The sequence below is a fragment of the Neofelis nebulosa genome, chromosome 1 (assembly GCF_028018385.1).
Source record: "Neofelis nebulosa isolate mNeoNeb1 chromosome 1, mNeoNeb1.pri, whole genome shotgun sequence".
Classification (NCBI taxonomy): Eukaryota; Metazoa; Chordata; class Mammalia; order Carnivora; family Felidae; genus Neofelis; species Neofelis nebulosa.
This window is the reverse complement of record NC_080782.1, coordinates 161,739,823-161,767,406: the sequence shown is the minus strand read 5'-3', so window position 1 is coordinate 161,767,406 and position 27,584 is coordinate 161,739,823. Positions and strand designations below refer to the sequence as shown.

Here is a 27,584-nt window from a genome sequence, read left to right as displayed (position 1 = left end):
ATGGCTCAGCAGGCCCCGGCCCCGCACCACCAGCCGCGGCCAGGACCTGTCTGGTTTCTTGCTCAGCTCCCAGCACCCGGCCAGACCCCGGCATGTGGAAGTGCTTAGCAAGTACATGCTGGGTGGGCTGAGCTGACCTTTCTAGCTCCCTGTCCCATCCCGCCTCCCCAGTCCTTCCCACGAGCCCGAGATTGGAGCCAAACTCGCCACTTCCCCCAACAGCTCGGGGGCAGACCAAACCCATGCTTATTCGCACTGGCAAGGACAGCTGGGAAGCCCCTGCTCAGGGGGGCTGCTTCTCCCAGTCCCCCCGTGGCCATGCTATGGTCACCCAGGGCATGTGAGTGGGGGCCCCACAGGCCACTGAACCCAAGGGGAACACCGTCCAGAGGCACTCAGAGAAAAATTCAGGAGCACCCAGCAGGAAGGAGACAGACACGGGCCTCGGCAAGGCTGCGCCCAGGGCGGGCCCCAGACGGTTCCAGGAGCCGCTGGTTCAGGCCGCGCTCTCCGCTCTGCCCCTCAGTGGTCAGTCGCCACCCTGGTGCCTCCATCCTGAGTGGAGTAACAGCGGCGCCCTCTCAAGCAGGGCCGAGATAAGGCTGGAGGGCGGACTCCCAGTGGCCGTTGGACCACCACCTTCCTGAAGACGCAGCTCACACGAGCAGAGGCCCCAAACTGGTCTTCCCCATGGCGCGCACAGCACAGGCCCCAGGGAGCTCGAAGGGGCGGACACGACGTCCTTCCACAGGCTGATCTCTTCACCCTCCCGCGCGGAAGCCACACAACCCCTCAGCTGCGCAACCGGCCTGTCTCCAGTCTCCCCGGGGGAGCTGGAAGCCGCTGCAGGCCAACCGCCCCCGGACCAGTGGCCGCAGTGGCCGCGGCTCTAACCGCCCAGGCACCACCGCAAGGGTGGACGTGGTCCGCCAGAGAGAGTGCTTTTTAAAGGGATTAGAAATGTTAAGTTGATTCAAATACTTTTGAGTGAAATACCAGGAGTTGAAACCTAGTTCAGATTTTTCAGCGTTAGGATTCTCAAACACATCGAGTGTATCTTCGCTCCTGACATTATACCTCAACCCCAAGAGTAGACATCCTGGGGGCCAATCTCGCCCAGGAAGGGCCCTGGCAAAACTAAAGGTGCCGTAGCAGCACACGCTGACCGGAGCGTGGAACCAGGGCAGGAGTGAACCTTAGTCTTGGCTGAGGGCCTGTGTCATCTGCAAACCCCGTAAGGTCAGGAGGCTACAGATGTAAATGCCTGGATCTGCTAAGTGGAAACCTTACCTGGAAATTATCACCAACACAGCATCAGCAGGGTGAACGCTCACGACAGCGTCCGGGTGACAACAGGGCTCGTCAGAGAGGACGCTGCTGGTAGACCTGCAGCAGAGACACCAGGGGGCCAGAAAACGGAAAGGACTGCCTTTCCCCCACACAGCTCAGTGAAAGGGCTCTAGAGGCACCCAGCTGGCTCAGTCAGTGGAGCTCTTGATCTCAGGCTTGTGAGTTCAAGCCCCACGTTGGGGGTGGAGATTAAATAAAAACTTTTATTTATTTATTTATTTTTATTTATTTATTTATAATGGGGTTTTTTTGGAGAGAGAGAGAGAGACACAGAGAGACAGAGCACAAGAGGGAGAGGGTCAGAGAGAGGGAGACACAGAATCCGAAGCAGGCTCCAGGCTCCGAGCTGTCAGCATAGAGCCCGACATGGGGCTTGAACCCAGGAATCGTGAAATCATGACCTGAGCCGAAGTCAGATGCTTAACCGACTGAGCCACCCAGGCACCCCATAAATAAATAAAAACATTATGAAAAAAAGTGTTCTAGAGGCCACTCGATCACAAGTCAAGAAGCAGGGACTTGGATTAGGGAACCCATCCCCACTTGGGCAGAAGTGAGGTCTGTTCCTCTGACACAATGCAGACCAGCCACAGGGACAAGATCTCTGTGTCCACAACCCTGAAGTGCCCCACTGTGCACACAAGCCAAGTCCAAAGAGAAGGCCACTGACACCCAAGGTGTGTCTCCTCCGTGGCCAAGCAGGACCGACCACATGCTACCAGTAACAGCCGATCCCGGATTTCCGCTGGTCGCTGTCCACTGCTGGAGGGAGAGCCTCATGGTGCTGACAAAGCCCAGAGTGAGATCCAGGCCGTGAGCACACGGCTCTACACCCGGCTGCAGGGTGGCCCCACAGAGCAACGGAAGGTGGCTGTTCCTCACGCACTGCCGTGAGAGAAAGGGACAGCGCGGCCCCAGTGCAAGAGGATTATGGGCCTGCCAGTGACCACACTTTCCTGCTCAGGGGACTGGCTGGGGAAAGGGCAGCCTGGAGGTCAAGAACCTGCTGGCCATAAATCCACGGCACACGCTCCAACCCGCAGACACCATCCAGGGCACGTGGGTCCCTCAGCTGGGATCCGGATGTGCCTAGGGCACAGGTGACACTATGTGACTCGGGAGGCTGGAGCAGCCACTGGTGAGGCCCATGTGGACTCGAACTGGGAGCCAGAGCCCAGAGCCAAAGCACACCCAGCGGTCACCCACCTCCATGGGGCCAGCTGGCGCCACAGGGAGCAGGCGCACACCTCCCACCGAGCCCAGGGGGCCCGCCAGGCGGGAGACTGATGCAGGACCAATCCGTCAGTCTTGAGCTGTGGCCTGTGCCATAAGGGGAACCACGTTCTCTGAAGCAGCTTCTAAGCTTCTACCCTCAGTAACACCGCAAAGACAAGCTGAAAGCACTTAGGACATTTTCTTTAGTAAATTTTGCACGAACAGAGGAAATGTGCACACTCTGAAAACATGGCAGGCTGTAAAATGTGGAAAAAGTAAATTCATTTTGTATAAAGAAGGCTTAAATTAACCAAACACTTTGATCAAAGTTCAAATTTAACATATAAAAATAGACGTGCCCCCAGAAGACAGAATAAAGGACACGCCATTCGTATAAACTCAGGATGCTGTTTCAGAGGAAGGGTTACGTAAAAATTTACAAAGGTGCCTTTAGGAACAGCACCTCTGAGGTAACAGAGCTATGCGGGGCACAGAGCCCCTTCACCCGTCCACATTTTCTGAAGGAGCTCACGCTCTCCGCATGGTGGACCTCAGTTGTGAGCCCAGAGAAATGAGCCCAGAGATCCCGGCGGCAGAGGTCCTGGCACAGGATGGATTTCATCTGCGCAAACGGTGACTGAAGGAACATGCCGTCCTCCCGTCCTCGGGACCGTGCACGCACTCAACACACTGTCGACAGCGGGGGGAACGGGTTCTGCTTGCTAACAACCAGCTTCTGATGCTGATGTGATATGTAGCCTTTAATGTGGCCCTGCAGGGGAGAGAGGGCTGGCTCGTGGTTCTGGGCCAAAGAGTGGGTGCATTCACCACTCAGCCCCGCGCATAAGCGGCTGACTCCAATCGCAGCCGCTGGATCCCCCGGGGCGCACAACAAATAAACACACATGGTATGGACAACAGAGAAATCCAGACTGTGTCCGCCCACCCGCGTCCTCTCTGAATACCACAGTTATTCCCTAGGATGGAATCAGTTCTGTCAGAAAATGCCTTCACAAACTAAGTGGCTTTCCCGCAGCTCCACCCGAACACCAAGTTCGAGGCCCAGCCCACTGGGACGCGGCTCACTCACCATGTAGATCAGGTTGGCCAGGATGCACTGGACCTCATCGATGTCCACGTCCTCCACTCGCATGAACTTCAAGGCAACCAGGAAAGCGTCCAGAGACAACTGGTGTGTTCTGAGCAGCAGGTACCTGGGGGAGGGAGGTGGGGGTCCACGCGGGTTACCAATGGCTGGGGCACTGGTGGCAGCTGACGCTCCGAGTCGGGAGGGCAAATGTCTCCTGACAAACCACCTGGGAGACACGCGAGAATCACTTCTCACAGGTATGGGACATCTCACTGAATGGAGGTGGTCTCTGAAACCAGGGCACCCCTGACAGTGAACAGTGTCCTCCGCAGTCGAGGACAGGTGGTCCCCACAGCTGTGAGCGGAAACAGATACAGAATTCAACTACCTGACAAATGGGAGCGGGACAGGGTTTGGGTCAGCTGGTCATGTGCCAAAATGTGGGCCCTCGACCCTGAGCACTGGTACACATGCCCGCAGGTGGCTGTGCTCTCTGGCCGCAGAAGTCTGCTCTCATTCCACAAGAGCACAGGGCAGGGCTGGGGCCTCGTCCACACAGGCGGTCAGAAACCTCCACAGCCCAGTCAGGCGGGAGTCACACTAAAACCTAAACTTGTTAAAAAGAAAATACTTAGCTTACACTTTCTTGAAGAGATTCCTGTAGGTGATGATCTTCAGCTTCTCAAGGATAAGGAAAATGCCACAGCGGATAAAGAAGGTCTCGTGCTTCGTCAGAGCCTCGTTCAACAGCAGAAGATTGCCTTCGCTGCGTGTGAGGAACAAATGCGCAAACGTGGTCACAAAAACCGGAGCCAAGGACGAGAGCGCATCAAGGAGCAATGAGCTCTCACAGGCCACGCGACAGATTTTTAGCTGATGTCATATTTTAAAGGGGCCCAAGTGGAAAAGGTTAGATACCTGACAGCTTTGGTCACTTCGGCAAACTGCATGAGGTGATACTTTCTCAACAGCTCGATGGTCGGCATATGACCCTAAGACAAAGCACCAGTTGTCCAGAATAACACCGTTTCGTTCTCAACAGAGTTGATCTTTGACAAAATTCATATGAAGGAATCACCACCTTTTGAAAACTTGCAACCTGTGTTTCTGAGTTTCTTTTTATTATGATGTTTATCTTTTTTTTTTTTCAACGTTTTTTACTTATTTTTTTTGGGGACAGAGAGAGACAGAGCATGAACGGGGGAGGGGCAGAGAGAGAGGGAGACACAGAATCGGAAACAGGCTCCAGGCTCCGAGCCATCAGCCCAGAGCCTGACGTGGGGCTCGAACTCACAGACCACGAGATCGTGACCTGGCTGAAGTCGGACGCTTAACCGACTGCGCCACCCAGGTGCCCCATGATGTTTATTTATCTTGAGAGAGAGAGAGAGAGAGAGAGACAGAGCACGAGCGGGGGAGGGGCAGAGAGAGAGGCAGACACAGAACTGGAGGCAGGCTCCAGGCTGTCAGCAGAGCCCAACACAGGGCTTGAACCCACAAGCTGCGAGATCATGACCTGAGCCAGTCGGACCTTTAACCAACTGAGCCATCCAGGCACCCCTCTTACAGTTTCTTCTGAAGTACTGGAACAAGGCCTATAAACATGATGGCAGATGAGCTAACAAGGGTCTGGCCGTCAGAGCCCCTGGGAGCAGTAGTGCAGTCTTGCCTCTCAGTTGGCACCTGACCTTGACCTTCTCATGCCCTCACTGGTTATAACTTAGAGGGGAAGCGGCGGCTGAAGAAAACACTAAGAGCCGGGAACTCAGAAACGTCTTCCAGGAGAGGCAGCTGAACCATTTACAACTGCAGGCTTCTGGGAAGCAGGGTCAGAAGCAGGCAGGGCACGTAGGACACGGCACTTTTCGGCCATCAGCTACCCTGCTCTATTTACATTTTAACCACGTGGGTACTGCTTTGATCACTTTTTAAAATTTTTAAAAGGGAGGAAAGGAAGCTCTATCACTTTGAGGAAGTTTTAGTCAATTAAACTTGCCGGTTACTTGCTGTTTCTTTTCAAGTCTCTAATTAACTTTGGGTGACCAAATGAGATACCTACAGACAGGCTGGAATGACGTTTTTCTTTCTTAATCCGCTTCTATTAATTTAGATTTTTAGGGGAAACAGATAAACACGCATTTACTGTGTCTTACAGATGTTCAACTTTTAAGTTAGATACTTTTAAGAGGAAGGAAGCACAAAACCTTTTTAGAAGGATCTACAGTGTCAGCTGTGGAGATAAATGGTTCAGGCCACACACAAAGCTTATTGTCCCCTATTCCGGGGTGCAGTCACATGGGGCTCAGACGGTAGTACCTACGTGCCACCTGCAGGCAAGTTCCGAGAAACAGGGTCTACAAGAGCTGAGTGGCATCACTTACCAGCAGCATTTTCACCGGGAGTAAATAGATGAGAATCATCCGTTTGTTCTTCTGACTCGAGCGGTGGCAGTGCTCGAAGGCAAAGGACAGGTACTCCTCGGCTGCAGAGACACCGACAACTGCAGTGGGAGAGGTCGGAACCCCACCCCACCCCCCCAGCCCCGATAGAACCACAGTCTCAGCAACTGGAAGCACCTACGGCTGACAGTGAAGGCTTTTTGCTGTGCTTGGTACTCAAATTCGGGGGAAAACTAGAGTGGTACCTTAAGAACCCTCAAAAGAATATGACGTAAAAGCTTCTATTCTTATGCTCCGCATTTTAAGGGACTAACACGAGGTAGGGGAACAACCCAGGAGGGCCACGTTCCAAAGCCCTGGACAGCTGGTCTGCATGAGCCTACGGAACAAAACCAGAGCAGTCGCCAGGACAGCACAGTTGCTTTCGTTATCAGACTACACAGCTCTAACGCACGGAGAGAAAGCACTTTTAGTCACGTCACTCCATGTGCACACAGCCGCTGAAGACGTGGGTTTAAAAGGTCTAGTCTGGGTACAACACAGGAGACCACGGGGAACCGCCACACGCCAGCTAATCACAAAGTTTAAGAGAAAAACCTGGCTTCATGTTGTCGAGAAAACTCACGAGAAACGAACAGTGACATGGTTTCGAGAAAGCTCGGCTCTGACAAGCACTGAAGTGGCGACAGTACACAGGGTGGGGGGGGGAGGGGGGTGGACACGTCCCCTGGGGTTTCCACAGCTGACTCCCGGCCTCCACGGCCACCACAAGGGCACAACAAAGGGCGGGGGGGGGGGAGGGGGGGCAATCCCTCACGTCCAACAGGAAGGACTGTGGTGTTTCAATGACATCACATAAGAGAGACGCCCACAGCGACTGAGACTCTGGCAGGGGCTCCACAGACCAGGACAGGCTTTCCTTTCAGTAACAACAGCTGCGTGCGCGCATGCACACACACACACACACACACACACGCAAGCACACGTGTACACATGCACATGCATGCACACGCACACACACACAGCCTGGATGAGGCTTACAGCAGATTCCACCTTACATGCTAATAAGGTGCCACAACTGTTGCCGCCGCCCAGAGCCCCGCATCTTTAGAACCCTGGAAACGAAGACGAACAAACCTTGCTTGAAGTCACTGTCGAACATGGCCTTGCGCCCGACGTAGTACCTGAACGTCACCCTCTGGGCGGTGCTGTAGTCGTCCTTCAGGTTGGAGCTGTCGATGGCTCTGATGAGGGGCTTGCACAAGTGCAGCTTGTTTATCTGCGACAGCCCCACCCCTGGAGTTACAGCCCCTCCCCCGGGGTTACGGCCCTGCCCCCGGGGTTACAGTCTTGCCCTCAGGGTTACAGCCAGCCCCAGGGTTACTGAGGACATGGCAGGACCAACACCAGCTTCCCCCCACCACATACACACCTCCTCGGAGCAGGAACTACATGGTTAAAACTGCCTATTTAGTAATAAGAACTGAAATGCCAGCTGCGTGGCAGATTACCCCAGGCTGGAGGGCTGCCACAGAGGGGCCGCAGAGGGGTCACTGGCCAAGCCCACGCGGCAGGAAGGGCCTCTTTACCCATCCAGGCACCCCCTGCTCTGCAGCTAATTACTGCAGCAGAGAAGGCTGGGGTGAACCCCTCCCGTGCAAGTCCAGTCCCCCCACGCCAGGCACACCGCTTGGGGCATTGGCGCCCTGCTTTCCCTGGAGGTGCAGCCCTCGCCTCATGAGGCAGAGGCTGACACACACAAAACACTTGCTGCAGTCCCCGCCCCCAGCAGGTGCGCCACGGACTCGACCGTGAGTCCAGTTAGGTGAGGGTCATCCCCCAGCGACACCAGGGACGCCGGTGCCCAGGGCAGAAAGCAAGCGCCCCCAGGGAAGCACACCTTAAAGTAGATCTTGAATAGCTGGTTCACCAAGAACAGCATCCCCCACTTCTTAGAGTCCTCGATGCCAGCCCGACTGTGGGAAGACAACCGTTGTTTAGTTACATGGAAAACAAGGGTTTATTTATTAGTCACAAAGACAATCTACCTAAACAAAATTAGTACTTTGAGATAAAAACACCGCTCCAGCCTCGCCCATGAAATAAAACAACATAAAGCAGAGGTCTGACCTAACAGGCTACGGAGTACGCATCACGTGTGTTGGGTAACGCACTGTGGACAAGGGGACGTGTTCTTGCTTATCCTGACAACACGGTGAACTACAGAAATCCACAACGACGTGGACAAACCACAAACAGAGCAAGACGCAGCACATGCTGTGTAGGCACCGTGGGAAGGGTCTGCCTGGGAAGGGGATGGGCGACAACAGTGTCCTGGACCTCCAGGGGGTTTGGGTCATACACGGGTGATGACTTATCCAAATACAGTCAAGATCCGTGGGAGTCACTGTGGGTAAATTTTACCTCAAAGCACAAGAGAAACCGCAGTATTTAAACAAGTCACTGAGGGACAGGCCACCTTTGGAATGCACCAGAAACAAAAAACAAAGGCAAAGTGCTAGATGCACAGAAGGGTAGATACCCATCTGCAGAGCAAGTGGCGGGTGTCCTGTAAAGTTCCGTCAACACGGCCAAACGCCTCACGATTTCACGATACAGGGTTGGAACACAATCCAGAGTTGCGTCTCCCACGAGTCCGTAGGCCGCAATGGTTCTTCCAGGCGCAGCTGTGCGCTCGCTCCATGGTGCCAGTGGCCAGCTGCCTGCAAACTCAGATGGAGACTGGCAGGCTGTTCACAAGCCAGAGAAATAGAAATCACTCCCTAAGACCGGGGCGTGCCCATATCAGAATGCTCAACGTAAAAATACGGTCGGTGTTTAAGTATCAAAGTCCTGTTTTGTGACAACAGCCAGCTCCTTCATGACTGTCACCAGCCAGGTGCAGGGTCTCCCCCATGACTCCCGTCACCAGCCAGGGACAGGACCTGAACAAAGAACCCTCTCTCCGTGGGTTTCACGTCCTCGTCTGTGAAGTGGGGACAATGCAGCCCCGGCCACCTTGGAGCGCAAGGTGAACACCGCTCCGGAAGGAGCCAAGAGGAACAGGTGCTAGGCATCATGGCTGAGCACTCTTCTCAGCACCCCACCTGGGCCCGTCTGGACTAAAGGCAAGGACCTCTTCCAGAGACACGCGGGAAGCAGCCCGGGGGGAAGGGGGGTCACAGGGTTTCTCTCAAGCAGCGGTGCCCGCACCTTGCCCGCAGTGGTTTTCATTCACATCTCCTTGGTGACCGAAGATGTTGAGCATCTTTGCGAGGGTTTCCTGGCCGTTTGGCTCCCTCCTTTGCAGAGTACCTATTCAGACCTTCGCCCAAGTAAGGCAGGTTTTTACCTCTTTCCTGTCGACCTGTGCAGTTTTCACACATCCTGGACACACGCTGTCAGTCACATCATTTGCAAATATGTTTTTTGTGTTCTACGGTTGTTGTGCACTTTTTTGATGCGTCCTTTGAAGCGTAGAAGTTTCTAACTCTGATGAAGTCCAGTTTCTGTGTTTTTCCTCAGGTTACCGTGTTTCGGGTGACACACCAGGAAAGCCACTTATCCCACAACAAACCCAGACTGAACACTCCCTGGGCGCGGGGGCCACGGCATGACAGCAGTGCAGTGGACTCCCTCAGCCTCAGCCACAAGCGTCCCCGTCCATGTAAGGACCAATGGGGAGTGCAAGGACAAGAGTGCGGTCTGTCACAAAAGCCACAGAAGCAGAGCCTCCTGCCTGAGGCCATGTCGGAGGCCACCACTGACAGAAGAGCAGAGCGGGAGGACAGGCGGGCACCCGCGACCCCTTGGGGAGGACCCCAGCTCACGGAGTGGCCACTGACATCCAGCTCTGGCTGGAACATTGTCAGGTGGGGCTGGTGGGGACAGGGGTAAGAAAAGAGAAGCTGGGACACTTTCCGTGAACAATAGTTTTGTATGTTTACGTAAGTATGGAAAACTTCTTCCTTTCCATTACAATTTCCAATCTTCCTTTCCATTACAACTTCCAATAAAGTTTTTTTTTTTTTACAGAATCAAGCGATTTTATAATGGGGGAAGAGATGCGGTTTCAGGAGGGAAATGTAAACTCTAAAGCAGAATCGGATAGAAAGCCTAGGACTAAAAAATAAATAACGGCAGATGAGATCAGTCAACTCGAAAGAGGTTAATACAAATCACCTGCACCGAAGGCCAGAGAGGGAGGACAAGATGGAAAACCAGCAGCACCAGTGCCCGTGGCAGAACACGCCTCCCACAGGCATCCCAGAGGAGACACACAAAGAGGAAAAATCCCAGCTCTAAGAATCTAATAAAACACATTCGTTTCCAGACCTGAGAAGCTCAACGAACCCCGAATAAGAGAAATACGACGACATGCAGGGCAGCAGAGTCTAGTGGCAAGAGACACGGTGGAGAGACGACGCTGCCAGAGGCCGGAGGTGTGTTCTGCGAACCAGGAACACAGGAAAACGGGAGGACGGACGTGCTAACGCGCCAACAGAAAACACGGTCCATCCGGAATTCTCCACCCAGCAGAAAGGAAGGTGAAGACAGTGCAGAAAAATGAGAGTTTAGAGAATTCGGTGCCAGCAGACCAGCATTCGGAGCAACGTGCTGGTGCGGGACCTCGTGTAGGAAATGGGCCGGGTGCAGTCAGACCCCGGGACAGAGGAAAGGGTTCTGGCAACGCGGCACATGGCAGAGGTCAAAGGCTGTTTTCTTCTCCTCCCTCATTTCCTTTACACAACAGTGACCATCTAAAACAAGAGACGGTAATGCTGTGGGGTGACCACAGACACACAGAAGACAAGTGTCGACGGCTGACCAAGGACAGGAAGGGGCATCGCGTGCTGCTGGGAGGGGGCGCGTGTACTCACGTGTCGCTGGCGCAGACGCGGAAACAGCTCATCAACAACTCAGCCGCCTTTTCCAGCATGTCCCCAACCTTGCTCCTCCCTTTCTTCACCAGCTGCTGGTCCGCCTGGCAGACAACAAACAGTCATCAGTCATGCTCTCATTTCCTCTAGCACTTCTGGCACGGCTAGGAGCAAAGATGGCTGCAACTCAGGGTCAAAGTCCCAGAGGGTTCTGGGCAAATCTTTTAGTTAATGTTACTTTTAAAAACTGAGAAAGTTCCACAGCGTCTTCCAACTCTTCCACAAATCAAATTTCTATTCAACCAACTGAAATGACTGAGGCTGTCATCTGTTTTTTAACCCTTTGTCACATGTGGCCCCGTGCTAACGGAGCCTTTCCTTGAGTGCTCACAGACTGCTCCACCCCCCACATACAGCCGGTCAAAACCCTTGAAATGTACCCTCTGACAGACACCAAAGTCATTCCCAGGTTTGACTCTCCCCTGGTTTTCCAGCCAGTCTTAGTTAGAGGAGAACCCGTTTCCTCCCACTCACGCCCCTATCACAGGTTCTCCACGTAAGGTCTACGGACCCCTGGGGGCCTTTGGAAGACTTGCAGGTAATCCCTGTGGTCAAAACTATTTTCAGGACAACACCAACAGCCACCGCTTGTCTTTCCGCTATACTGATGTTCACACCGATGGTGCAAAAACTATGGCAGGACAAACGGCTGGGGTCTTTCCAGCAACACCAAACTAAAGCAGCAGTCAGCAATCCTTCAACCAACCAGGAACACTGATGTCACTTCAAAATGTCCTTGATGGGGTGCCTTGTGGCTCAGTCAGTTAAGCATCCAACTCTTGGTTTCAGGTCAGGTCATGATCTGTTTTGTGAGTTCCAGCCCTGCATTGGACTCTGTGCTGACAGCTCAGAGCCTGCTGGGACTCTCTCTCTCCCTCTGCCCCCTCCCCCTCTTGCTCTCTCTCAAATACATAAACTTAAAAAGAGTTCTAAAATGTCCTTGATGACACAGTAAATGTTAATTTTAAAATCTTGGTCCTTGAATACATTTATTTTCAATATTCTTTGTGATGAAATGGAAAATATGCCTAAAGCATTGATCTGTTGCACACCGAGGTATGACAGTTTTTGTTTTTTAAGGAAAAGCACTTGGGCAGCTATTGGGAGTGGCCAGCTATCAAGTGGAACCAACAACTGACCAAAGGGCATGGTGGTCCAGGCAGCAGGGTCTGAAGGACCAATGTGCTCCAAGGTGAATGAAACATGGCATCAATTCCAGGCAAAACACTGACAGTATTTGTTGCCAAAGACATCTGTACTTTCAAAAAAAAAAAAAAAAAAAATCAAAATTTTGTAAAAGTTGTATCAACCATGATTAACTTGGCACCATTCCATTACTTCAAAGCTCTTCTGATAAGGTCACTGGAGACATTAACAAATGCAGTTTTTCTGGTTTGGGGTTTTTTACATAATGAAATACGTCAACATCTGGAACATCTCCTTAACTCAGTGAACCAAAATTTTCCAAATGACCGTTTGATCCTACAAAATCACATGGGAATGAACGATCCATTCAGAGTTCAGGACACCCCAGTGGATTCTGATGTACCAGCAGAAAAGCTCGCTGCTAAGCTTCAGAAGCCATGCTGTAACTAACCTCTACAAATTACCTCCTGGAGCTCTGGTGCGGCCCAAAAGAACACCTACAATCATCTGAAAGACTATTAAAATATTCCTCTCCTGTCCGTCTACATCTGTGTGAGTCCAGACTGCCTTCCTACATTCCACCAAAGCAACATAGTGTGGCACCGTGCACACAGAAGACCATGGTCCAGTCGCTTCTGTCAACACTAAGAGGTCAAAGAACATGACTCTTCTAGGTACATTTTGTTCATTTGGAAGATATAGTCATTTTTTATTTAAAACATCAATTGTGAGTCGCCTGGGTGGCTCAGTCAGTTAAGCCTCCGACTTCGGCTCAGGTTATGATCTCACGGTTCGTGAGTTCGAGCACCGCCTTGGGCTCTGTGCTGACAACTCAGAGCCTGGAGCCTGCTTCGGATTCTGGGTCTCCCTCTCTCTGTCCCTTCCCTGCTCACACTCTGTCTCTCTCTCTCTCTCTCTCAAAAAAAAAAAAAAAATTTTAATTTAAAAATTAAAAATAAAACACGTTACATTACCACATAAAAGACTTATTTAGATAAATATGTGTTTAAATCCCAGTTAAAAAAATTTTATACAATAAATATACAAATAGGTAGAACACATATAACCAAAAGCTCTCCGGAGCCTCAGATAACTTGCATTTAAGTTCTATTTTTCGGTTCTAGAAGTTTCCACGTAGCTCTTCATTACATCTTCTAGTTCTTTGCTGAGATACCCTTATGCTTGCATCTGCTCAAGCGCGTTCATGACCGCGCCCCAAGGCTTCTTTATGACGGCCGGGCTGCCATCTGGTCAGGGACTCCAACATCTGGCGTCTGTGGACGGTCTCCTCACAAAGCTCCTCCTGAGACTCTCCGAGAAGTGATAATCGGGGCACGAGGTTAAGAGACTGTGTGCCTCGTTCCAGCAGGGGATGCCCCGCCGGCGGGGAACCGTCCCGGGCTGGGTGGGTCCGGCTCCCCACAGGCCCCTGCAGGGCTGGGGACCCGCATGCGGCGGGTGGGTGCAGCAGGGACTACTGAGGAGGTCCGTGCTTCTGGGCTGCCCTCCCCCTCCTGCTCTCCTCAGGGCCTCTTCGTCGCAGCCCATGGGCATTTCTGGGTTTTAGGCTCCTCTGGGCCCCCGGCCAAATTGGGGAACCCGCCGCTCACTGCTCTGCAAGTCCCTGGCGTTTCCTGTCTGCCTGTGGGGCCGTGCTGGCCTCAGCATTCCCGGCAGGACAGAGAGGAAAGCTGCAGCTACCCCACCTTGTTCAGAGTCGGAAGGTATCAGTAATTTTTATCAATAATTTTTAAACCCGGAAAGGCGTGTTGGGACCAAGTTCACAAATGCTGTTCCTATCCCAAACTGCCGCGTGTGGCTCCCCAAGGGCAAACCAGCCCCATCACACCCGCAGCCTTTGCCTCCTGGCACCACAGAGACCCCCAGCTGCCTTCTGGATCCACATCAAGGAGGAATTCTTCAAGACAGCACGGCCACATCTTAACAGAAGACAGTGCAGAACCGTTCCCTGGGCCCACTCTGCCCCTCTGAACACCTGCCGCACGCCACACCCGACGAACCACACTCAGGAACAAGCCTCTCCACGTCCACAGTGTGAAAACCCAATGCATGTTTAAATCTTCACATCAACCCAGCGACGAGAGTGAGGTCCAGCCACCCCTGTCCTGTTGCTCTCTACACCAGACACCCACTGCCTAACCCACTCCTTCCCCGAAACTTTGGGAAGAATGACGTGAAATTAAACAACAGGTAGAAATGGAGTTTGAGTTTTAAAACGATAGAGATAGAAACTGAACTTACATTATTGGCAAATATTCGAAGGTCAAGCGCTACAGCATACATGACAGGCAGAGCCCTAGGGGGCAAAAAAGCAAGAACGTCTGAGGAGGCCACGAGGTCAGATTCCATTACCATAGCTGGGAATGACACGGACACCCAGGTCCACCATTCACACAGCGGCGACCTCCCTCCAGGGATCTGACGGTTACCGCTGCCTCCCTCGCCCCCCTTCGGGGCAGGCTCAGCCCCGGGCTCCCTGATCGACACGGACGCTGGGCACTGAAGCGCCACCCGCCCACCACCCGGACCCTCTCTGAGGCCTGGACCCCAGTGCGTCTAGGTCCTCAGCCCAAGACAGCACCTCCTCACGCCGTTCTAGGACCTCCGCCTTCCCCTCAACCATTATCCAAACAGCTCCACTAAAAAAAGATGTGGTTCAGTGAGACCAAACACGACCCAAGAGACGTAACAGACAAAATGTCATAAAAGTTTTTGTTTTTTAATTTAACTGGTGGCATGGGTTTTGTGTGTAAGACAAGTCTTCAGTTAAAAAAGGTTTTTTGTTTTTTCAGTAAAGCCTGTAAGCCTTCAGTTCGTGCAGTATAAACACACTTCAGTATTTACCTACAGTTAATAAATCAAAAATCATAAAATTAAGAATCAGTCTGTCAAGGAACTTGACCTGATATAACTGTACTTGACCTGCCTTTTTATCCAACTTAAAGCCCAAAGTTCAAAGCTGACAACTGAAGGGAAAGATAGTATTTGATATATATTTTGGGTCTGGTAGGGCTGAAGTAGAAACAAGGCTTCATATTTATGTGAACACAGCAAACTCTCTACTCTGCCACATGATGTTTATGCTATGAGAACTCCGTTATCTGCGCTGGTATTATCCTGCGTCAACACAGGATATTAAATATCCACAGAGAAAACACATTTATTTGGAATAAAGTTTTAAAAAGCTTCTGCTAAAAAAAAAAATTGCCATTTGCTAATTTCTGGCTGCTTCTGCCCATACTCACCAGTTGTCCTCTTTGTGGGCCTGAAATGCCCGCAGGAAAGATGTATTATGTTAAGGAAGGAATAACGTACAAAATCCAAGTAATACCACAAACGGTAAGAAATATGAAGGACTCTAAATTTTAAGTTTAGAAGATCATGTATCAGAGAGAGAGCTTCTTAAAGGAAAAATATACAGATTACAAATATCTGAAAGTCATTAGGTATGAGTATAGTAATTATATTTCTCCAAAGTAAGGGACTGAGATTTTTTTAATTGGCAACTTCAAACATTTGGTTTCTCTGAAGCCAGATGATGAGTTATATATAATAAATCTGTAAAGTATATTTCCCTGATTATAGAATTCTTAAATTCAAAGGAGACTTCCCTAGTTAGTAACCGACTCTCCTTTGTATATTTAAACAAGGTTAAAAAAGAAGCAAACTAAAAATCTAGAGATACATATAAAAACCAGAACATTCATTGACTGAGGCCTTAGCTAGGAGATATCACTTAAATGACTTAAATCAGAAACTAGCTTGATAAAGCTCTTTAGTGACCACAGTCAAATGATGATGTTTATTGAGTTCACTCCTGTCCACCTATGCCTGGATTTCAGAGCTCTTGTATTTCACCAAAAGGACTAAGTAGTTGCTGTAACTAGACTTAATGTTTTAAAGGAGATATTCTTCCAACAGAATTAAGGAACCTTAATCACAACCTGTATTCTTCCTCGCTACCTAGGTAACATGACAGTCTCAAGGTCCATGCTAAATTTAAGCACCTGAGTGAAAAGGCGAAACCAGTTTCTCTTCTGAAAGGTTTTTTCATTCCTTTCTAATTAAAGGTATGAATAAAACTGGCCCGATGTTTCAACATCTTAAACCCCAAATATAACTGAACAGTAACACCAATGACAAAGATATTGAACGATGACAGTCTGGCATTTGTACGCCTCTATGAAGTCGTGGTTCCCCACGGCGTAAGTGCACCTGCAAAGGAAACATCGCGGACTAAGGATAGAGGAGCAGAACCTGGAAGGGAGCTCCACAGACCCCACCCCTCACTTCGGTCACAAATGCCCGGTCCTCTGCTGATCCTGAAGTTGGAGCTACAGGAACCAGGAGGAGAAGAGACATACAGGTGGCTTCTGAACTAAAACGGGCTGATGTGAGATGAAACCCACACAAAGTCCTAAGACTACTCTCTCGGGTCCCGGGAGGAGACCGAGCTGCAGCAGGTGAGAATGACAGGTGCTGGTAAAACCAGAGCACGACACCTGCACTACACCTGAGGGGGAGAGAGTACAGGGGCAGGGGGGTGTTCTCACTGGGTATTCACTGGGCAGTCGGCGTCAGTGAGTTCAGCCCCAAATCCGGAACTGTACAGAGCCAGGAAATAACAGGGTGCCTCACACTGCCAGGAACCCAGTGGCACCCCCAACCTTTCCAGAGGGCCCCTCCCAGGGCTCACACGGGCTCTTCCTCCACCTTGCCTCCTGCACCCCAGCCTGCTCGGAAACACCGGAGGCACGCAGGCAGAAGGGCGACCAAACGCCAGTGCTTTAGGACATCAAGCTCTGCCCACTCAACGCAAAAACGATGAAAACAGCAGATATGAGATGTAACTAAAAAGCAGTCTTTGGGGTGCCGGGGGGGCTTAGTTGGTTAAGTGTGCAACTCTTGCTTTCAGCTCGGGTCACGATCTCACAGTTGGTGAGCTCAAGCCCCATGTCAGGCTCTGTGCTGACAGTGTGGAGCCTGATTGGGATTCTCAGGCACACACGCGCTCTCTCTGTCCCTCCCCCGCTCGCAGTCTTTCATTTGCTTTGCTCAGCATTAGCTCTATTCTCAGCAGCACAAGTCAACTGCAAGCTGAATGCCCTCCTGAACAACAGAGCACCCTGCAGCCGATACAATAGTCAACGCTCCCAGCACCACACTCTAAACACATGAATGTGCGGGGCGCCCAGGTGGACTCAGTCGGTAAAGCATCTGACTTCGGCTCAGGTCATGATCTCACGGTTCGTGAGTTCGAGCCCCACACTGGGTGAGCCCCCCTTCTCTCTCTCTGCCCCTCACTCACTTGTGCCCCCTCTCTCTCTCTCAATAAATGAATGAATGAATGTGCAGGACCACAATATAGCTTCAACTTTTAAAAGCATCCATGATCTTTCAAATGAAAAAAAGTTTATTAAGATTTTAAAGTGGTATAAATTTCAGAAAGTTCTCATAGGCTTTACCAAAGTAAAACTTTTACTTTACCAAAGTAAATTTTTTTTTTTTTTTACCAAAGTAAAATTAAAAATGAACTTTTCTTTTCAAATTATTCTATGTTTCAAATTTTGGATGATGTTAAATAAAATCCCTAGTTGATTCAGCAATTCCCAGATTTGTTTTATTTTTCCTCCTCACCAACAGATTACCTTAAATGAGCAGCAAACATTTCGTCATAAGGAGGTTCCAAAACCTGTTGACATTTTTCTTCCGGGGAGGCCAACTGAATGATAAAAAAACAAATGACAAAAATAAAATTTAAATTGAAAGGCATTAAAAGAATGCAATGTGTAGAAAGAGATTTAGACAAACCTGTTTCAAAGGAATTTACACTTTAGAGTTCACAGTAACATTTGACACTCTAGCCCTTCTGAATTAAAGATTCGTTACTTCCACACACATTTATCACTCAGGGTCTGTGACAGGGACTACACAAACACACGTGTTTCATCTACCACAGTCCAAGAAAAACCCTGGACGCTTCTGTGCGTATCTTAATACAACAGCCAGTCAGTCAAGAAACATTTATTGGGCAGCTACTAGTGCTTAATAAAGAATGCAAAATAAATAAGGCCACATGACTCAGAGACGATGCCCTATTAAGAATTACTTCTCCTTGGGGCGCCTGGGTGGCTTAGTCAGTTGGGTGTCTGACTTTGGCCCACATCAACCCACGGTTCATGGGTTCAAGTCCTGCGTCAGGCTCTGTGCTGATAGCTCAGAGCCTGGAGCCTGCTTTGAATTCTGTGTCTCCCTCTCTCTCTGCCCCTTCCCTACTCACACTCTATCTCTCAAAAATAAACAAATATTGAAAAAAAATTTTTTTTTTAAAATCATTTCTTCTCACCTCCTGGTGACAGAGCCACCCTCTCTGTGTCCTGGCTAGGCCAGCTGACATTTATTTCTAACATTTTCTTCCCTCTCCCTCTTGGCCAGATTTCAGATGACGTGAGGACCACGACGGGTCATCCGGCACACAGAATTAAAGGAGCCCGTGGGTGTGGACTGGCACAGTGAGTAGGGCAGGGAGGAAGGGCAGGTGTGTGGCACCCACGGAGGCACATCCGGCCGGCAAGCCTCCGGCACTAACTTCATTTAGAGCAACGGTTTTCAACTCCGTCGCCCAGGAGAACCATCCAGGGAACTTACAAAGAGCCTCCTCTACTCCACAAACTGGTTCACTTAGTCTGAGGTACTGCCTGTACGCTACCAAATATAATCTCCAATACTCAGGGCTCCTTTTTCTTACAAAACAAAACCTGTGCTTCCAACAGGAACACATTAGAATATCGTAATGGGAATCACGAGGAAACAAGACTTTATAAAACGACAAGAATATTCCCCACAGAAGGTAATGCTTGGGCATCACTTATCTGTTAAGTCAAGGATACTTTTTTTTTTTTTAATTTATTTTTTAATTTACATCCAAGTCGGTTAGCATGTAGTGCAACAATGATTTCAGGAGATTCCCTAATGCCCCTTACCCATTTAGCCCATCCCCCCTCCTACAACCCGCCCAGCAACTGTGTTTGTTCTCGATATTTAAGAGTCTCTTATGTTTTATCCCCCTCCCTGTTATATTATTTTTGCTTCCCTTCCCTTATGTTCATCTGTTTTGTATCTTATAGTCCTCATATGAGTGAAGTCCTATGATATCTCTTTCTCTAATTTCACTTAGCATAATATCCTCCAGTTCTATCCACATAGTTGCAAATGGCAAGATTTCATTCTTTTTGATTGCTGAATAATACTCTATTGTATATATATACCACATCTCCTATATCCATTCATCCATCGATGGACATTTGGGCTCTTTCCATACTCTCTTGTTAATAGCACTGCTATAGACATTGGGGTGCATGTGCCCCTTAGAAACAGCACTCCTGTATCCCTTGGGTAAATTCCTAGTAGTGCAATTGCTGGGTCGTAGGGTAGTTCTATTTTTAGTTTTTCGAGGAACCTCCATCCTGTTTTCCAGAGTGGCTGCAGCAGCTTGCATTCCCACCAACAATGCAAAAGAGATCCTCTTTCTCTGCATCTCACCAACATCTGTTGTTGCCTGAGTTGTTAGCCACTCTGACAGGTGTGAGGTGGTATCTCATGGTGGTTTTGATTTGTATTTCCCCGATGATGAATGATGTTGAGCATTTTTTCATTGTCGGTTGGCCACCTGGATGTCTTCCTTGGAGAAGTGTCTATTCATGTCTTTTGCCCATTTCTTCACTGGATTATTTGTTTTTTGGGTGTTGAGTTTGATAAGTTCTTTATAGATTTTGGATATTAAGCCTTTATCCGATATGTCGTTTGCAAATATCTTCTCCCATTCCATCAGTTGCCTTTTAGTTTTGCTGATTGTTTCCTTCGTTGTGCAGAAGATTTTATTTTGATGAGGTCCCAGTAGTTCATTTTTGCTTTTGTTTCCCTTGCCTCCAGAGACGTGTTGAGTAAGAAGTTGCTGCGGGCAAGATCAGAGAGGTTTTGCCTGCTTTCTCCTCAAGGATTTTGATGGCTTCCTGTCTTACATTTAGTCCTTTCATCCATTTTGAGTTTATTTTTGTGTCTGGTGTAAGAAAGTGGTCCAGGTTCATTCTTCTGCATGTCACTGTCCAGTCTTCCCAGCACCACTTGCTGAAGAGACAGTCTTTATTCCATTGGATATTCTTTCCTGCTTTGTCAAAGATTAGTTGGTCATACATTTGTGGGTCCATTTCTGGGTTCTCTATTCTGTTCCATTGACCTGAATGTCTGTTTTTGTGCCATAAATCAAAGATACTTCTATTTCAGTGTAGGATTTAGCAAATGTTATCCATAAAATGCCAGATGGTAAATATTGCTAGCTCTGCAGGCTGTAGGTCTCTGTTGGCCTGCCGAGCTACACCGCTATGGTGGGAAAGCAGCCACAGACAGGACATGAACAAGCAGACAGGGGTATACTCCATGAAGCTTTACTCATACCAAGACACATCTGTGAGCTCTGGGGACAGACAGGCCAGGGCACAGCCTAAGCCCCACCACCTGCCTGCTGGATGACCTTGGATGACCTTACTATACATTCTATTTCTCTGAACCTCAGAGGGTCATGTGGGAATTAACTACAGGAACCTGAGACGCATACCTCAGGATGGTATCTAACACAAAGTGTACAATAAATAACTGGAATTATATACATCATAGACAAGCTTTAAGTTTTTCAAAAGAATGGCAGTATTAGTCTCCTTCTGACTCAAACTCTACACTTTCCTTAGGAAGCCGGACACCCTAGAGCCCTCTCAGACACCTGCATACGTGGAACCTTGCGCCCACCTGGAGCCGTGGGTTGGCAACATGAGGGTGCTTGAAAGACACGAGCTCTGCACAGGACGCCCCATCTCTGGTGTCGATTGCTTCATAGACCTGAAACATTTGAACAGAGAAAAGCTAAGTAGAAAATAAAATATTCGTAGAACCTAAATAACAGGTTGTATGCTACTAAAATCCATTTTCCCTACTCTGAATCAGGGAGTCACAGTAATAGAAATGCAACAAGTCGGTACTCTCTTTAGCCAGCAAACAATAACTACATTTCAAAATGAGATCTTTTAGAGGCAAATAAACGGTGACTTACTGTTAAAAACAATGAGAAAGCAGCATAAGCCAGTGGTTATTAATGAAGGTGAATTATTTTACTTTTACTCAGTCATACTGACACTTGAAAACTTACAAAGCTTATAGGGAGAAAAAAAAAAAAGCTTAAGAATCACATATACCCAAAAAAAGGCTTTTACTCAACCTACCTATAAAAGCAAAAAGGGAATGGCAACACCTAAAAGAAATGATGTCATAGCCATACCACGGGAGACCTGGGCACTGTGAGCAAGAACTAAATAGATCCATCAGTGATGACACTGGAAAGCATCCATAGTATGTTTACCGTTAAGCAAAAAAAAAAAAAAGAAAAAAAAGAAAAGAAAAAAGTCACAGGAAAAATGCCTACCTTAATCTGGGAGGAAAAAACAAAAACAAAAAAAACCCTACATATGTAAGCACAGGAAGAAACACAGAGCCCACACCATACAGCTGACCCCCTGGCCAGCAGGACCCAGGAGACTTTTCTGTCTGTCCACACTGGAGGCCTGGGTTGCAGCAGACATTTGTAATTAGAAAAGCAAACGAGGTCTTAAAATTATGTTTACCAAAAGATAACATAAAAATCCCAACCGTATGGGTAGAGAAAGCTGCATATACGGTACGATTTATCTACAGCGGGATCAGTTACGTAAACCTCATGTCCATGTAAGACTGCGATCAGGCGTGACATAAAGCAGACTTCAATGGTACACCCACAAGAAGGCGCTCGCATTGCTGCCCAGCAGTGAGAGGCAGCAAGACACCTCCGTGCACCTACCAGGAGAGGTGAGCGTGAGAAGGGCGGCCAGACTAGCCACTCCCAACAACAGACAGTGAAGGGTGCTGTCCCACACCGCTGGCGGGAAGCTGCTGGGAACGCCTGCTGCAGGGCACACACCTGCTCTCCCACCCCACCCAGTAACCCCCACCTGGCATCTCAGCTAGAAGAAATGGACCCAACTCCCGGTCTGTTACACCACTTAGGGCATCACCTAAGACAATATATGGACTAAAGAATCTGCCATCGACTCTCCAATGAAACCATGCAAGCACTTAGGTTTGGAGCCAGTAATTCCACTTCTAGGGATTTGCAAGAAACAAGAGATTTGTGCAGGGTTACATCAAATATTATTACAAGGAATCACAAAATACTGGTCCTCAAGGAGGCTGATAAAGGCTGCCAAAGTCCCTGTCACCGGACGGGTGAAGGTGCAAAGGGACAGCAACAGACCACGGACAAATCCTAAAAGAACCAACACACTATTCAGGGAACATGAGGACCATGCCAGGCAGTCACCTGTGTCAGCCACCGTGACATGTCATGTCTCAGAACTGTTGGTGTCTTGATTTAGTCAGCTCCCATTAGACCCCGCGGCTGGACTCCAGGACAGCCCGCTCAGCAACTTGCCCTGCAGTGTCCCTGGTGGCCCGTCTGGGCACTCCCCAGAGAAAGTTCTCTTTCCTGGCTACTGCTGGTCACCTGGTGACCTCCAGGCTCCAAGCTGGTCCATGGAGGCTGGAGGGGGACAGGGGAAGAGTCATCTACTCTTGGAACTCGTAATTTCTTTAAGTAATCTCTATACCCAATATGGGGCTTGAATTTATGACCCCAAGATCAAGGGATAGCCAGGTGCCCTGGAACTCATAATTTCTTAAAAATACATTTACTAACTCCATCTGCTAACAAGGAAGGCCTAGAGGTAATGATATGCCCCCACCACCAGTGGCAATGAGCACAGCCAGCACCCAGATTTTCTAAACTCCAGTACCTACTGAAAGGAACCAGAGCCACTGGAAAAGGACTGGTCCAGTGCTGGGACAGGGACAGAACTACATGAATTTGGAGTGGATGTTATTGTATTAGAAAGCAAAGCAGAGCTCAAGGAAGGATGAACACAGGCCAGAAAGCCCCAGAAACCAGTCTGAAGGAGTTCTTAGTGGCCAAATCTGGGACAAGCAGAGCTTCAAAAGAATTAAGAATATTCTTTATAACTTTTCAATGTTTATTTTTTGAGAGAGAGTGTGAACATGAGCAGGGGAGGGGGACAGAGAGAATCCCAAGAAGGCTCTGTGCTATCAGCGTAGAGCCTGACGCGGGCTCAATGTCACAACCATGAGATTGTGACCTGAGTTAAAATCAAGAGTCAGATGCTTAACTGAGCCACCCAGGCAAATAAGGATATTCATACTATTGGTTCTGGATTATTACTCGGCATTAAAAATGACCTATAATAATACATCTTTAAAAAGGAGCATGGGGAAAAGCATTTTTAACAGATGAAATAGTAGCTAATAAATGTAGAAAGAGTGAGAGAATCACCCCTTGGTAAATATTAACGTAATAGCTCACTTGGGAAAAGACCACAAATGAAAGTGGAGACCATTCTGTGAAAGGGCATAGGGCAGGTGCTCCCAGGCCCCCACAGGACCCCCCCCAACACACACAGATTATGACTCGATTACAATGGGAAAAGTACCTTGACCCTGGAGCAACCTGATGGGCATCTCCTTCAGCAGGTGATGAGCAAGGACCCCTGAGGCAGCCTCCTCAGGTGAGGCCACAGAAAACCCACGCCAGCCACGTTAACCCAAACCTTAATCATTAAAAGTCAAATAAAGGCTGATGGTGAGAAATCTAGGATCCCACTGCCCTGCACATGTTTTAAAAAGCTAATCGTCGTAAAATAAATCCCTTCCCAGAAAAAGGCAAGAGTTCTCTTCTAGATTAAAGACCAAAGAGCCATGTGCCTGGGTGGCTCAGTTGGTTGAGCATCTGACTTTGGCTCAGGTCATGATCTAGCTGTCCATGAGTTCAAGCCCCACGTCCGGCTCTGTGCTGACAGCTCGGAGCCTGGAGCCTGTTTCAGATTCTGTGTCTCCCTCTCTCTCTGCTCCTCCCCCACTCGTGCTCTGTCTCTCTGTCAAAAATAAATAAACATTAAAGACCAAAGAGCAAAACAACCAAATGCAGAGTGTGATCTGACTGGATCCTGGAGTTAAAGAAGAGGTTCCAAAGAACACTCTGGGTAAATCATGAATTCTGCTTTAGAAAACACTGATGTAAAATGTCTTGGGTGCTCTACAGGCTGTGCATCGGGACAGCAGAATGGTCCTCAGTGAAGGGCCACAGTCAGCGACTTCCTTCAAGTAGTTCAGGAGAGAGAAGTGCAGGGGCCCAGAGGGAAGGAGGAGGCCGACAGGGTGGCCAGGTGAGGAGTGGACATGTCTTCATTGTACTTCTTTCAACTTTTCTGTAGCTTTGAAAATTTGCAGAATAAAAAGCTAGGGAAAATAAAAACTGTAAATGTAGACAGTTTTTAAAAAGTAACCTGCTGGGGCGTCTGGGGGGCTCAGTCAGTGAAGCACCTGACTCTTGATTTTGGCTCCGGCCATGATCTCACGGTTCGTTGAGTTCAAGCCCCGCTTTGGGCTCTGTGCGGACTGCACTGAGCCTGCTTGGGATTCTCTCTCTCTGTCCCTCTCCCCAAATAAATAAATAAACATTAAAAAAAAAAAAAGTAACTTGCAGTTTGAAATAAGAGTTTGTAGAACAGACAAAAGAATGACGTAAAGGACACCAAAAAAATAACACCAGCCCTCAAAGAGATGTTAGAGATAATGATGAGATCCGCCTTTGGGAGGAAGTACAGCTATCTGTGGATTTTCAACTGTGCGGGGTCAGCACCCCTAACTCCCACATTGCTCGAGAATCAACTGTATGTGCAAACTGATCTTTTTCTAAGTACGACAACAATTCTTAGAAGTAGCATATATGGGGAAATGTAAAGTAAATTAATTCAACCTGTCCTCTCGGAACAGAAATGAAACCATATGCCTGTTGAAACGAAGAGCACTAAATAAAAAGGGCCTCAACAGACAAGAGGACATCTTAGCTATGACTGACTGCTGGCAAAGACAGCCCTTTGTGGGCTCTCGAGCTGGGTGTGCTAGCCCCATGAGGCCCTGACCTCTAGCTCTTTCACTTAGGCCACTGCTCAGGGCTGTTTATGTGGCTGTCACCTTGAGAAATGAAGCAATGTCTCCCCTCATCCCTAACCCTAAACAAAACGCAGGCTTAAATCACTGCTTTCTACAAAATGGGTGGATTCCCAACATTCAGCGTTTCTCTCTTGGATGCAGGTGCAGGCACCCTTCCAAGCCCACTGAGTCTCCAATGGGAACTGAATCCAAGGGAACCAACAGGCTGACCCCACACTGCCCACCGCACTGAGTTACAGGCCCTTGGTCTCTGACCCAGGAACGCATGTGTTCTGTGAGCATCCAAGAAACTAACAAGAGAACTCATAAACTTACGAGGAGTAAAACCAAACCCCAGACCCAAGTGCTATTATCAAGTTATCACAGAGAACACAGGAAATGACAGACACATGACTTGTCCATGGGTAGTTGCTGGCTGAAGTTACTGTGAAGTACGAAACAAGGAATGGAGTTGTACCCAACTGACAGTCACTGAGATTCAAAAAACAGCATACTTTGGAGCCTGAGAAATAGGTAGGTTGACTAAAACAGGAAACGTTGGCTGAAACTCAGGCTAACAGAGGCAGTGCGCTTTGTGTTAAGGGTATGGACTCTAAGGCCAGAACTCCCAGTCTGAATGGGCCACATAGTAGCCCCGTGACCCTGGAAAACCATTTAACTTCCTCTGTAAAATGAGGCTTGCAATGGACCCACCTCCTAGAAAAAGCAGTAATGAGTTACTACAAACAACAGTGGTAGGTTCTTAGTAAGAGTTCAACAAGCACTAGTGGTTATTCTTCCCATCACCCCAACTACTTCATCAAGTAACATTCCCCTGGGAATACAGGAACAGGATCCAGGAAGACTTTGGTGAAACAGAGGACTATGAAACTTGAGCCAGCACCAACTCTAACTTCAGTACTCACTAGAATGAGGAGGTCTGAGCATTGGCAAATCACTGCACTTCACTCCCTTCTATCTACCCCCATTTATCCTGTCAACGAATTGTATTGAGCCTCCACGTGGCTCAGACTATGTTCAAGGCACGCAAAATGCCAAAAAGGATTTAGCTGTGAGCAAGAGAATTGTAAAATATTCAGAAAAACATGAAATTCTAGAGAGTCTCTACTCAAGTTGGTTCTCAAATGTCTTTCCTTCCAGCTTTAAATAAGCTGGTACTAGAAAACCTTAACTCTGCAAAGATACAGCCACAGTAGACTTCTTAAAAGAAAGGTCTTAGATCTCAATCAAAATATTGGCAAATGAATGCATACTTGCATGTTTTAAATTTTTTAAAAAGCATGTATCTGTTTTTTCAGGATTCCTGTTTTAACTAAATTACCAAATATCTATGCAATGAACGGTCCCAATCATGTCAGACTGTATTCAATTGTCATCTAGATATCTTTATCTGGTTGTCAACAGACACCCCCAACTCAACATGTCCAACACCGAGTTTAGTTTTCCCTCCAAATCTGTTCTGCTCATGTGTTGCCCACGCTGGAAATTTGGCACTTATTCTCCCAGTCCCTCAGCCATAGAATGTTAACGGAACGTTTCCTAAAGACATGTTTAAAATCCGCTCCCTCTTTTCCTTATCACCACTGTTCCAGTTCTAGGAATGAGCACAGTTTAGTGGACACAATGCAAGTTTTGAATCCATAAACACTTATGCTTTCAGTGTGCTCTGCCGTCAATAGGCTGTGAGGACGAAACTCCCGTGAGATGCACTTCCATACAAAGTCCGCCGGTGCTAACCGTGTCCTCGACGGTTGCTCCACTAGCGCTCGTGGCCGGACCACCTGCCTACCCCATCCCACCAGTATCTGTCCGGGGTCTTGTCGTTGGGCCAGGCCTTCCACGGCTGAGGTCCCACTGCTCAGCGTGGCTAACAGGCCCTCCGGGTCGGCTAGGACCACGCCGCACGTCCCTAAATTGAGGTCAACGCTCACCGGTCCGCCCCTGGGCTCCCGGGAAACACCGTCAGTGTGCCCGTTCAGTCGCCCTTGCTTCCCGTCTGGGGGCTAAGAGCTCAGGCAGAGAGACCGGGCGAGACGACTGGCCCCGGCCCACGCGTTCTCGCCAGCGCCGCGGGGCTCCCGCTGCAGACCCCTAGGACGGAGCGCGTTACCTGCTGCAAGTACTGGTTGATGGTGATGTGCGCCATGGCGGCTCCCCTCCACCGGATGTGGGCGCGGCCTGCGCGTCCGGCCACGGCCACTTCACTTCCGGCCCGCGGTCCGTCCGGGCCAGCGTCCCTCCGCCCCCGCCTTCCCCGCGCTCTGGTTCCGGAGGGACAGAATCCGCGGGAGCGCGTCCCGGGCCGGCATGGCGGCACGT

The 27,584-nt window shown here is 49.1% G+C and overlaps 1 protein-coding gene across 4 annotated transcripts; it reads right to left on the bottom strand.

Annotated features, from left to right (window-relative positions):
- Positions 1-2,745: 2,745 nt before the first annotated feature.
- PCID2 (PCI domain containing 2) lies at positions 2,746-27,546 on the bottom strand. 4 transcript variants are annotated; one of them, XM_058742112.1, is made up of 12 exons: positions 27,376-27,546; positions 20,964-21,053; positions 17,810-17,883; positions 14,403-14,457; positions 10,935-11,038; positions 7,955-8,030; positions 7,192-7,333; positions 6,037-6,137; positions 4,574-4,647; positions 4,296-4,421; positions 3,656-3,779; positions 2,746-3,337 (listed from the first exon to the last, which is right to left on the bottom strand). In XM_058742112.1, exons 1-12 carry the CDS (start codon positions 27,409-27,411, stop codon positions 3,248-3,250), a joined length of 1,092 nt encoding a protein of 363 aa, XP_058598095.1. In that variant the 5' UTR covers positions 27,412-27,546; the 3' UTR covers positions 2,746-3,247. The 4 variants fall into 4 exon arrangements, with proteins under 4 accessions (XP_058598095.1, XP_058598102.1, XP_058598107.1 ...); XM_058742119.1 differs by having other exon boundaries at positions 7,192-7,309; XM_058742124.1 differs by lacking the exon at positions 27,376-27,546 and adding an exon at positions 15,407-16,376 and having other exon boundaries at positions 20,964-21,027.
- Between the last annotated feature and the right edge of the window lie 38 nt (positions 27,547-27,584).

Excerpts from the sequence above, each read along its gene's own strand:
- PCID2 (XM_058742112.1), bottom strand. The coding sequence starts at position 27,411 with ATGGCGCACATCACCATCAACCAGTACTTGCAGCAG. Across the intron at positions 14,458-17,809 it reads ATGTTTGCTGCTCATTTAAG|GGCTCTGCCTGTCATGTATG; the intron begins GTAATCTGTTGG and ends TTTGCCCCCTAG. Across the intron at positions 3,780-4,295 it reads AGGAATCTCTTCAAGAAAGT|GTACCTGCTGCTCAGAACAC; the intron begins GTAAGCTAAGTA and ends TCCCTCCCCCAG.